Here is a 13003-nt window from a genome sequence, read left to right as displayed (position 1 = left end):
CGACAGTTCATAAAAGCAAATGGTGTTCAAGTAGGAGATACAACAAACTACAAATTAAAAAGTACAAGTGAGGAAACCAACACAAAATCCAAATTGACATACGCCAATAGCCGAACAACTAAAGAGAAAAGGAATAACTAAATGAACAAGGGACATGCTAGAGAAATTGTAACGAAGAGAAAGAGGGATTATAGCGAAGACGAAAAGGTAAAAGAAGAAAGAGAATTGAAATACAGGAGAAATTGAGCAAAGTGATAGAGAAGAACATAACTCACAACCACATCCAAATCTAATCTCTGATGGTGCAGAAGCTTCTTACTCGATCGTCAATATTCATGCCTCAGCTTGATATTTTTCAACAGTCCGATCACTGAAATGAGTGTTTAATCAAGTTCTTAAAACCCCAGTTTCAAAGTGAAAATCTCAAAATCCTTCATAATATTAAAATGGATTATCCACATGCAACACTCCATTGATGAAAAAAATTACATTGAACAAACCAAGAACAAAGATAAAAAGAGAGTAATAACCAGTAAGGAAAGAAGAAGACGAAAGCTTGAGGGCAAGACTGCAAGAAATGAGGAAGAAGGTCTTAGAAAGCTAGCAGAATGGGGCACGTGTTTTAGCGTCTGAAGATGGATGGACTCGTGCATAATTATTATTTTGCACTTCGCCTGCTACAAAGATTCACTTATTAAATAATTAAATAGTTATAATAGCAATATCTCAAGAAAAAGTAAAGCTCCAATAGATATGAAAACGCGAAGCATACAAAAATGCACATCCTTAAAGAACCCTCACGACACATCAATTGCAGAATATCTAATACATGGGAAACAATGGGAAACAATCTTTACAAGATCAACAAAACTTGCAAAAATATATCATGGCCTCTCCACTGTTTTGCTTCAATTACTGCACCACCAGGAAGAGTCCCATACTCAGATAACTTGACAGAAATGTTACGATATCTATTAAAAATTGTAACAAATCAGCAGCTATCTAGATTCCAATATGAAAAAACATAAACCACAGTAAATTTAAATACATATTTTAACATATCAGTGGCCTAGGTGACTTTTCATCTAGCAATTGTTAGGAGTGATGCAACTTTGACTTTACATATTGTTCCAAATTTTGTATTACTCTTGGTTTCCTTAGAGCCCACATTTCCTCCACGTTTTATTAGAAGCGGAGCTACCTGTCAACAAAAAGTAGTCTAAGGCCTTGTGACATTTAAAAACAGGGACGGACCCACGTAGTACGTGACGGGTATCGATACTCGCCTCAGCACTTTTTTTGGGAAAATATTCTTATCCATCTTGTTAACGCTTAGTACTCGCATTTATTTTTTTCTTTTTCTCGCTGACTTATGGTGTTAGTAGATTTCTTTTTAATATTACTATCTAATTTCATTTACTTTTACCACTGCTCACTTTATAATTAAAAAAAAAAAAAATCTAATTCACTGTGACAAAAAAGGAGAAAAAGATAGTGACTTGCTTGGTTCAAATTTTTAGCCTCCTCTTCACTTTCCTAACCCAAATTCAAAAAAATTCTCTATTTTATCGATTTTTTTTTAACAATGTTTGTCTATTATTATAGGCGGTAAAGCACCCACAACCTTAAAACCCTGGATCCGCCACTGTCTAAAAAATGTTGTAACCTTGATGATAGTATATTTTTGGGAGGTTAAATTTTGAAACATTTACTTTGACTCTCTAAGCATGTTTTAATGTACACTCAACTTCTTAGGAATATTATGGACCAGCTGCCTCAACTGATGATTTACCAAACACCTTTTAGTAGATTAAAGATACTTCAAAGGAAAGGGATGTGTTCGGTATTAGAAAATGCCGACAACGAACTCTTCAGTCACATACAAGAGAACCCTTTAGAAGAGTTTCTTTGATTTGTGAAAATAGTAGTGAGCTTAGAGTACTTTATAAATCAATATCGCCAGAGTTTCCTCAATTTGAATCATTGAACAATATTAATACTAGATGCATGCTTACAAAGAATTGAATACAATCTAATTGTTCCCTAGTAAAGTCTTCAAAATCTTGTCCTGATCCTTAAGGAAATATTAAGTAACTCATTTTTGCGAGGTCCAAATGAGAAACATAAGCTGCAAAGGGAAAAGTCAGTGTCTATGAGGTACATGAAAAATACACTTACCTCCGTATCAGGGACAAAGACGTGGTCAGATCACCAGCAACCTCAATTACTACAGCCCCTTCATAGATTCTTCTCCTCTGATTTTGCAAATAAAGATTTAAAACACAATCAAATTCTTTCACAATGTAGATGCAGCATATATACCAGGATTCTCGAAATTTTTATTGAGCAGCCCTTTTAGTGTTCTCAATACATAAAGAATCACAAAATTTCTTTTGCTATCAACAGTCCAAGGAACTGTTAAATCTAATTCAAGCTATGAAACAAAGCTTATTAGCCCATCATACTTATGGGAAAAGGAAAAACAGCTCATATATTATTTAAAGGAGTATATATTTATTGTTAACTTAGTTTTAAAGGAGTTGCCGACTCAGGCACTCAATAGTAGATCCCTTACCTTCCACTTTATACATTAATCATCCAAACTCATTGAGCAATCTCTGAACTCTCACAAACATCTGTTATTCCTAATAGTATAGCATCTTTGAAAATATAAAGTAACTCAGATCTACTCACACAGTCTGTCCATCTAGTTTAATATTTCCATGATCTTTTACTTGCATAGAAACTTAACTTGGATAATAATTCATTTCTACATCATTGGTTGAACAGATAAAATGATAGTGCTTTTTAAAAAAAATCTGGTCACTCTTTTTCAAAAGAATGTCATTGAACTTGTAATCCAACTTCTACAATGCTCTTGGAGAAATATAGCCAATCAAGGTCCTTTTTAGTCTTAATCTGGCACATCATGTATAAAGGAGATGTCGAGCAACTAAGTAAAATATGTTAAAGAAAGGAACTGAGCAAAATGTAAAGCGAGGAACAAAGCAAAATGTAAAGAAAGGAAAGCATTATAGAAAATCATAGAAATGTTATCCTACCCCTTAACAAAGGAAACAGGTCACTCATTTCCGCTTCTTAAGGACCTTATTTTTTTTTTTTCCTTTTTAAAGACATATTCTACTAATTAGAGAGAAGTTAAAGCATGTGCTTGGTGGGATCACTATATCTATTTTTACAGTTGGACTTACAAAGATTTGTAAGATGCAGATCTGTAAGATGCATCACTGATCTTAACTTATATTATTTTAGCTTACCAATATTTTAAAAAAAAATAAGAAGTGCAAGTCTCTTTCATGCCCATCACATTATATGGAAGTTATACACTTCATTTTTTTATAACTTACTTCATACTTCTCGGTTTTAGAAAGTGTTAGCCCCATCATGTTTTAATAATGACATTACTAACCCCAAATTTATTGCAGGAAAAGACCTGTAAAGATCAAATGACAACATGGTCCTACAAGAAGTAACATGCGATACTTCAGTGCTTACAAAAGGAAAACCTTGCAGCCAAATACGTTGGCTGTCCCGGAGGACCAATAAGGAAAAGAAATCAAGCAGCTGCCAAAGATGAAAGAGCTCCAGCAACGAGCTCCAGCAACGCGCATTAATTACCAGTACGAAACCTCACAATCACAAAAGGAAAGACACAAATCAGCGCACCAAGAGGAGTAGAAAATAAATCAAGAAAGACAATCAAATCACTGCTCCAAGAAGAAAAGAAGATTCAGACTTATCAATCAAGAATCAAGGAGAAGCAGCACCAAGATATGAATCAAGAATCTGCACCAAACTCTCGGAGGAGCCCCATCTAGATATCAATCAAGAAGCAAGAGGTTGCAAATCAAGAATCTCACAGATTCTTGATTTGAGGGCAAATCCCTTGGATTACCTTAGAGCAAGCACTTGGATTATCAATCAAAGGAAAGAACTGATTTCCACAATCTCATCAATACCATCACAAAACAGGCCAGCAGTCGCAGCTATAAATAGAAGACCATCAAGACCGAAGAGAAGTACAACTTCACTTGAGCAAATTCTTATTCACTCTTTCATCTTGCAAAAGCACTGTATTCATTCAAGTTTACTAGTGATAGAAAAAGAAAAGGAGAGGATAGGTAGCTATACAAGTCGAGGCTGTCACCAAAGAATTGTGGAAACTAGGTTCAACAGAACCATCTCTGTAAACAAGTTACTTGAAGGCTCTAAGAAAACCCTTGTAACCCAAACGATACAAATGATAACGATTGTAGGCTTTAGCTCAACTGAATGAACTGATTAAGCACAATAATTCAGTACCCCTTAGGCCATGAGAATTTTTCACTTTTTTCCGGAATTGTTTTTCACTTTTTCCAAAAATTAGCGTTTGGCCATGAAAATTGTTGTATTTGGAGTTTGAAAAACACCTAAAATCTTGTTTTCACTTTTTTCACATTCTGTACATTCAAACAACCAAATATTCTTTGCAAAAACTATAACCAAACACAACTCCAACTTCCACTCCATCTTCAAAATACCAAATAAAGTTAAAAAGATGTGGTTGTCATGGCCAAACGCCTACTGAATTTGCATTATCATATCACTGCTATAACAACATAAATCTATTGAATAAAGATGGCATATTACAAGAAATTGTAGTCCCAACTTGCTAATACAGTTTGCAGCTAAATGAATACTGGGTTTCTACTAAAGTTGGGGAAGCCAAAAGACAAATGCATTATCTCATATTGTTTGATTCATTTGTACTTGTAGTAGACAGGTTGCTCTATTGTCCTTTCATATTCCTGATCAAACATCCAACATGACCATCCAAATCCAATGTGGTGATGGTAAAAAGTAAAAGTTTGGGACTGTTTGGTAAACACACATATACCTCTCCAATCCAGAAGTAATGTTACCAATATATAGTAATCATGAAAATTATAGTCCATCAATCAAGCACTCATAATATAAACATGTTTTCATTGTGAAACAAAAAAGGCAACCAAAGTTCACCAAGCACGTTGAATTTTTAACTGAAAGGATAAAACTTTTGCGTGCTGCAAGTACGTCCGAAGAAGTCATAGATGCTGAAGCTGCGCTTTCACATGATCACCGACCAGCATCAGTTCCATTTCCTAAAGCAGTAGGCAAGGTTTCCTTATGGACCAGATTATCGAACATGTTATACACATTAGATGCATCTCCTATTTTTTCCTCACTGAATAGCTGCAGAGGAGCCTTTGCCCAATTGTACATTAACTTCTGTCATTCAACACTCATTTGGTGCAATCAGGTAATTAAAATTTCCTTATTTCCTCTCAAAAAGGAGCTTGCTTTTTCATAGAACCATAACGTATCATCACGAACACTCTTGTGATTCAGTTCTCCAATAATGTACTTGTAACTGTGAGGTCAAAGACATATAGTGTGGGAAGAAGTGTTATCACCTGAGACGGTTTGAGTACTTTTTTTATCCTGTCTCTCAATGGTCGAGTTATGTTGTTCTCTCTCTCTCCACTACAAATATATCTAGATGGAACAATGTGAAACCACAAAATTGCATATCAAAATTAAACAAATACAACCGAAACTACATGTGAAGAACAGTCGCAGAATCATATGCATCTACATAGTCCACTAAGAACACATGAAGAAAAACAGAAAAAAGAAGAAGTGCACCCACAACACATTCAAGATCCATACCGAATCAAAAATAGAGGACAAATGACAGAGAACTCAAAAAGCAAAATATGCGTTTCAAATTAGCTATCTAGAATAAAGCATCAAAGAATTGCATTAGCCAACAACAGTCAACTATAGATGATACATGTGAAATATAAGCTAATATCCAATTAGCAGAATTTGCAAGCAATCAAAATGAAACTCACAGCCACATGAAGAACAGTACAATTGAATCAACAATGGAGAACGATCACAACACAGAAACCAAATGGCAATGAAAAATAACAAAAAGCGTGGCTAATTGGAACACCAAAGAGGTAGCACACGTGCCTTACATAGTACATGCGTCCTTCAGAATGAACGAAGAGGAATTAAAATGGGACCACGTGTTTGCTCTCTGAAGTTAGAGGGATACAAATAGAATTTGGTCAAAAGATATCCATGTTTTTCAGAACAACGAAATGTACAAACAGAAAATACATGATGTACAATTGAAGTAAACTTGAAACTCCATAATTACGCCTGTTCGTCCTCTCAAACTCCCCTTTATAGTAAGTAGAAAAGAAATACACCAATTAACATTGCTTATTTAACTATGTTTTTTATTTAAAGGAAGGAGAGAAGGCTTGCTGTATAAATACATGTAGTTGAACCAAATGATGATGAGCTTTGCGACGATACCATAGAATATATGTCGTTTGATTCTTTTCACCAAACAGAGGGCATACATGAACAATTTTGCAAAAGCTCTCTGGAATGGACCATCCTCCTCATCAGTAAAGAGAAACAAACTATAGCTGAAATCGTTGATATATAATCCAGACGATCAACTGCACATCTTGCTTCCAAAAAGCTATTAACTGTCTAATTTTCTCAGGCCCTGGAAAAGTTGATTAGCATATCACTCGTGATTGTTTGTGAAAGAAGGTGTGAACTATGAAGACCCAATCTATTGTCGTGAAGACGCTTAGGGGGTAGGACCTCCAAGCAAGCCTTACTGAGATTTGTAGAAATCAGGCAGAGCATAGTATCGGCTAAAAGTTGAATATACTTAAGATATATTCTTATGTTCAATTTTGAATTAAATTTATTCCAGATGTAAGGAGTATGAGTCGAACTAAGAAAAATATGTGCAAATTGCAGAAATATGCACCCAAAAGAAATATAGAAACCGTTAATCGTAGAAGGTTTGTGCAGAATGCAGGAAAATCTGCAAACATGAAGAACATGGTGCATAAACTGAAAAATAAGTGCAAAAATGCATTAGACATGAAGCAAAACTGAAGCGCAGTATAGAAAAGAATAACGCAGAAACAAGTAAAAAAGGAGCAACATTCAGAATTATGCTGGCAAGGAAAATTGTAGAAATTAGTATTAACAGAGTATCGAAAGATCTAAGCTTTGGAATGAGGATGTGCCGGTTTTTACATTGGTGGAAACTTTTTCTGCTTCTCTTTCCTCTACTGGTATTAGCTACGAAGTTCAGATCTTATTTTAGAATTTCATTCATCAGTAACTTGTCTTGAATATTCCTTTTTTATTGGAAAAATCTACCCGAAGTTCTATTATTAGACAAAGTCTACCAAAAGTTCTCGTCTAACATTTAGGTAATAAGTTCTTGGATTTAATTTTAAATGAAGCTACTGCCAACTATGGGTTCTATCAGAAGATAGGCTGCTTAAGTAATAACAACTAAAGTTTTCATGTGTCACGTACTATGTTTTACTTAAGTAATCATTCAGTTAAGACATCCAAATACCAACAAAGGGAAAGTATCATCAAGAATATAATTCTTTGAGTTAACTTTTATCATCACTGAAATGAATTATCAATGGTGGCAAGGATACAAACTACAAAAGTGAATTTAGCATAGGAGCTTGTGGCAAAAATACTTTAAATCTTGTTAGAAGATCACCTTTACCATCTAAATCAAAACATTGAAAAAATATTGTGCAGATGAATAGATAAGCTCTAGAACTTCCTTTTCAATGTTTTGGATAGGTGAATCTAAGCTCTAGAAATGCTTTAGTACAGCGTCTACTAATTCAAGTTTTAGCAAAGCAGGTTACTCCATCATGCCTTAGGGGAGTAGTAATTTTGTCTCATTTGCTCACCTTCCTTTCCCAGAATGCATATCAATCCGATGAAACATATTACTACGTGAAAAACTGCAACTATATGCACATTTTCAAGCTAAATTATATGCAAAAGTTGGAAGTAATAATCTACAGTCAGTTTATCACTTTTAACTATGTTAAGCCAATTATGTCCAACTTTATTTCATCACTGGAGTGAATTACGAGTTTTGCGTACTATTAAAATAAAAATTTAGTCTCCAAGTGCACATTACACAACCTATTCAAATCAACACATGTTTTAAACAATTGAAAATTTTACTCATGCCAAGCAGGTCCCATACACAAAAAGTTAGTGATCATAAAACGAGCTTGGTTTATACTGAATCTTCTTCTCAAGTCTTTACTGAAAAAGCATTTATCAAAAAGTTTTTATTCAGAAGGTTTTTACTGATAAAGCTTGCATATACAACATAACAGTCATAAATGGAGCTAGATTAGAGAAGAGGATGGCGGTTTCCACTTTGCAAGCATTTGGCAACAAAAATATTTATATGCTTCCGTTGAACATTTTTTTGCATCCTTGTAAAAAATCCCTGCCAACCAATGGGATGTGAAAGTTGGATAGGATGAGGAATCTGAACCATAACTAATAAAGTTCTTCATTATCAGCTTCAACTACACACGTGCGCGTTTTTTGTTCGGGTAAATTCATCATGTAAATAGCTTTTTGTATTAACATTTGACTACCAAATTTTACATTTATTTTAATAGATGTATTGACATCATTTGAAGTATGTATGAACAACAGAACATTGATGGATGCTAGTAACTACAAATCCAAATGCAATATATTTCCTAAATCTTGGATATGAAGGGAGACTTTGGGGTGCATTTCATAATGTTTGCACACTGATTTTCAAGGATTTAACTGTCTGGAGGAGGCATTCACTAACACTTGGGTGGAGAAAAGAAGAGGAGATCTTACTCAATTTATGTGAAAAGCTTCACCTTCAGGTCACTTAATTTCTGCTAATGCTGGGGTTTACCTGCCAAAATAAAACAAATACTCAGCCCTTCTAAGCTAAACGACTATGAGGCTAACAATTGCTTGTTCCCTTTATTTATGTTTGTGAAAGTTTATCATTGCTTCTTAGGAATAATTATAAATAACAGTGAATCAAAAAATTTACCGTCTACATAAGGCAAGACTTGTATGCAAGCTAGATTATGCAGTAGTTTTAAACTGAACTACACACAATGACCTCATAAGGGACAGTGCATATATCACCTAATTAACAGATTCAAGAGGATAAGCAAACTTTCAAGTCCCTAGATCAGAGACAATGTAGATATGCTAAAGCTAAACTATGATATTTAGCATTTAATTACGTGCTGCTTATTTATTGGCACGTGAATGAGAAGCTGAAAACTTCTCAAACTAATTGCATCAGCAATTATAAGTCATGATTGATGTGGAGATGGATTCTTAGAGAATAAAAAGAAGACATAGAACACAGAAATCTTCTAGAAACCAATAGCAAAACCTATTGTTGGCCAAGATAATTTTATAGATGAATAAAAGAATGGAATTGTCAAATTTATAATTTTAGATCACTTGAAATTAAAGGAAAAACAGAGTAATAACATAAGGACATGAACGACAGAGCATGGCGAACTGTTGTATTAAATAACTCGTCAATGTAAAATTCCATTTAGCATCGGACCATTGATGAAGCTTCTAAAACAGTCCCCATTAGAATTTGTTGTAGACTGATCAGTTACATCTACTTTGCCGACAAATGAAGTTTATGATCACCTTCGATGCAAGTCAATAATGAAGGGATACTAAACTGTGCGATGTAAGGCAAATAATACATAAAGAACTCTTATATACTTGTAATGTTACAGATTAATCCATTCTCATATCAATCAACAAGCTCACCACTAACTAAATTCCTAAAAGTTCATTTCACAAAAACTTGTACGAAAACTATTTATTTTCAAGGTGTTCTATCTCTTGCTCTCAGATTCCTCTATTTTCTTTAGAGGTACTTCAGTTTGAAAATGCGGGCCACTATCATCACTTTTCAAGATCCAGCGATGGTGACTCGGTATATATCAATTTTTTCTTACTTGATGGCTCCCACTTGGATTCCCCCGAACCACCATCATTATCATCTGGCGATGGCGTCTCGATATAATCCAACCTTGGATATTTTTCCTTCCTGTTCTTTTCTATGGAATTATCTTTTTCTCCCTCCTTCCCGCTGGATGATGTCATCATTTCCTCGCAGTCATTTCCTCTACATCTATTCTTTTTATTTTGTCGCCTTCTCTTTAAATTAGTTGTTGCTCTCTTTTGCCTTATCTCATTAGGAGGAGGCCGTTTCGCTTTCCTCAACATCTGATCTTCTCCTTCCACGAAATAAGGTGTCTCAGAATCTGCATTTGAAAAAATAAATGGAATGATCATAGGAGCAAATGATAAAAATAGGAGAAAAACCAAACCTGGAATTTCAATAGACAACACAGGGAGAGAATAAATAGTGAAGAAGGAATATATCATATCTTACTTTCCATTTCCAAGTGCACATATACTCCCTACTACTGGTGTTTTAATTAGTCATAGTGAAGAAAGGAATTTATTATAACATGGAAAATTAAATAGCATTCCTTCATTGGAAACACACAACAAATTTATATATGTATATATACATATGTATGATTAACAAGCTTAACAACTGCTGGGAAGCTTAACATTTATTCTTCGAAGAATGAATGAAATCAAGAATTCTAACCCTTGAATATTATTAATATTTTGACGAAAGGTATAATGGACATTCCATACATTTGAGAAGTCTATATATAGTATCCCAATTTTCTTTTATGGGCAAAATCTTAAAACCAAAAGAAAACTGAAAAAAGCATTTCCATTGTTTACTTAAACCCTTAAAAGAAAGGAGTAAACCCTTAAAAGAAAGAAACTCATATATATCTGAATCTAAACTTCCTGCCCTTTTTTTTTCTTTCTTCAATGTTCCACTTTGTTGGTTTTATGATCAACACATACATACATACCTTGGGAAGGAGAAGTTTGTGTTTTTCTTTCTTGTGGAGTGCTAAATCCTCCATCTTCCATCTTCAACCGTTCAGATAAGAACGAGAGTGTAGTAGTGGAGGAGGATTTAATTAAGAAGCTTGCCTTTAGATTTATTTATAGATTTCTTTAATTAATGGGGAGGAGATGAAGAGTCATGCAAGAGAAAGTCAGAGTAATTATTTTCATCGCTTGTGTACTCGTGCGCGCTTCGCGCCATCATAAAAAAAAATTAAATAGTTGAATACTAATGTTACTAAGTACTTTTATAAAAGGGAATTAATTTTTATTAATCACATAATTCATAAAAGAGAATCCATGAAAAATGTTTTAGGTTAAATATGAAACAACTTATATAAGAAATCAATATATGTGAACGTGAAAAAGTAAAATATTAAAAGAAGAATTAATGAAAAAGAAAAAGATATTAAAATTAGTGAAATGGAAACTTGAGATGTGATTGGTTTTTTTTTTCTTCCACTGAGGCTCTTTCCTTAATTATATTTTTAGTATGATTTCTCGACACTTATGCTTTCACAAGATTCACATTTTGTATTTCTCTAAATTAAATAAAAAATAGACTAAAAGAAGGAAATAAAATAAAATAAAAATCAATTTAATATACCCTATCTTTTGTGAACAATTTTCAAGTCGTGCATATAAGATGCATACTCTCTAATTTGAGTTGCTTAGTTTTTCACATCAATATTTTTCCCATTCCCGCTTCTTCCTCCTCTTTGCTAACTTCATTACCATTCACTTTCTCGTTTTCTTCTATTCACCAATCTAAAGGATTGTCATATCAAGATCACTAAAAAAAAAAAAAATTAAAATTAGGAAACAAAAGACGGTTAGAACAAAATGCATTTAAAAATAAAAATAAAAAGAGAACAACAGACAGAAATAGCTACATGAGAGAGAAAGGATAAGAAGGGAAGACGGTAATTAAAGTTACAAAACATTAAAGCGTATTTTCACATTCCAAATGAATTACTACATTCAATACACATTAAATTCCCAGAAAGAGAGTAAGAATAATGGAGAGTAAGAGTAAATAAGAGGATTAAGAATATGTGACTGTTGGACAGGTCTGTAAACCTAACAGGAGTGATATTTGTATATGATTACACAAAATAATGAACATTAATCATAGGAAATGAAATGAAAACAAAAAATTAGACATGTTGAGACAATTATTCTTAAAATTATATAAGTGATAGCGAGGTCCTTCTTTTGAGTCTACACGCTTCTGCTTAATATGTCATTTGTATGCTTCTTAATAAGGCAGATCCCCTCTTTTTTGTTCTTCTTTTGCTTGCGCACCAATCCAAAGGCTAAGGGACCTTTTCTTTAGGCAATGATGAAGTTGGTTATGAAGGATCAAATAGGTCATGGCTCGGGGAGTCATTGAAATCAGGGTAGCATTTACTACAACATGCAAAATATACGCAAGTGAAACAATACCACAAATTTAGATAATTTAAGAAAGTAAAAAATAAGTTAAGTAATCACACACACTCAAATTTAAAATGAAAAAAAAAAAAAAACTTAAGAAAAAGAAGACAGCATTTTGCTATGAAGCCTTGAATCACAATAATAAGAAAGTTTTATGCACGACACGCTTTTGCCGTGAGAAGGGTTCTCGCCACCACTAACTCTGTTCAAAAGATAATTTTAAAATTAGAAATTTAGAAGAAAAAAAAAATTCTGACATAAATTTATGAAAGCCCGATAATATGTTGTACATTACCATAAACTTTATAACAATCACCACAATGAAATAAAAGTTGTCAACATAAACATAAGAATGAGAATAAATTATACCATAGCCCTTAATATAATTCACTTTAGATCTATATCTTGCACAGGCCGTCAATATCCGGAACATTTGACCAAAAAGTAAAAGAAAAGAAGGTTAACGAAATATTTAAAACGAAAAAATTAAATATTTAAAACTAAAAAAGATTTTATAAGAGTAAAAATCTACAATGAGATAGTATACCTTCTGAATTATGGGAGATCAAATACAAGGAGTGCTTATATGTGCTATTAGCTATCCGTTCATGACCGCCTGAATATTTTGAACATAAAGGAGAAAATCTCTTCAAATTGACATCGGAAGGATTGTTATATAGCATGT

At 33.5% G+C, this 13003-nt stretch overlaps 1 protein-coding gene and 1 long non-coding RNA gene across 3 annotated transcripts; both read right to left on the bottom strand.

Moving 5' to 3' along the window:
* Positions 1-43: 43 nt before the first annotated feature.
* LOC132033152 (uncharacterized) lies at positions 44-4159 on the bottom strand. The gene is made up of 3 exons (XR_009408665.1): positions 3517-4159; positions 2179-2255; positions 44-370 (listed from the first exon to the last, which is right to left on the bottom strand). It is a non-coding gene; the product is annotated as an uncharacterized LOC132033152 (long non-coding RNA).
* A 60-nt stretch (positions 4160-4219) lies between these two features.
* Positions 4220-11047, bottom strand: LOC132033142 (uncharacterized). 2 transcript variants are annotated; one of them, XR_009408664.1, is made up of 4 exons: positions 10845-11047; positions 9746-10208; positions 8752-8801; positions 4220-6568 (listed from the first exon to the last, which is right to left on the bottom strand). XR_009408664.1 is itself a non-coding variant. In XM_059423028.1 (2 exons), exons 1-2 carry the CDS (start codon positions 10903-10905, stop codon positions 9847-9849), a joined length of 423 nt encoding a protein of 140 aa, XP_059279011.1. In that variant the 5' UTR covers positions 10906-11047; the 3' UTR covers positions 9436-9846. The 2 variants fall into 2 exon arrangements, 1 of the variants encoding a protein (XP_059279011.1); XM_059423028.1 differs by lacking the exons at positions 4220-6568; positions 8752-8801 and having other exon boundaries at positions 9436-10208.
* Between the last annotated feature and the right edge of the window lie 1956 nt (positions 11048-13003).

This window comes from Lycium ferocissimum, chromosome 2, assembly GCF_029784015.1.
Source record: "Lycium ferocissimum isolate CSIRO_LF1 chromosome 2, AGI_CSIRO_Lferr_CH_V1, whole genome shotgun sequence".
NCBI lineage: Eukaryota > Viridiplantae > Streptophyta > Magnoliopsida > Solanales > Solanaceae > Lycium > Lycium ferocissimum.
Note: the sequence above shows the minus strand (reverse complement) of the source record. Positions and strands in the feature narration are given on the sequence as shown.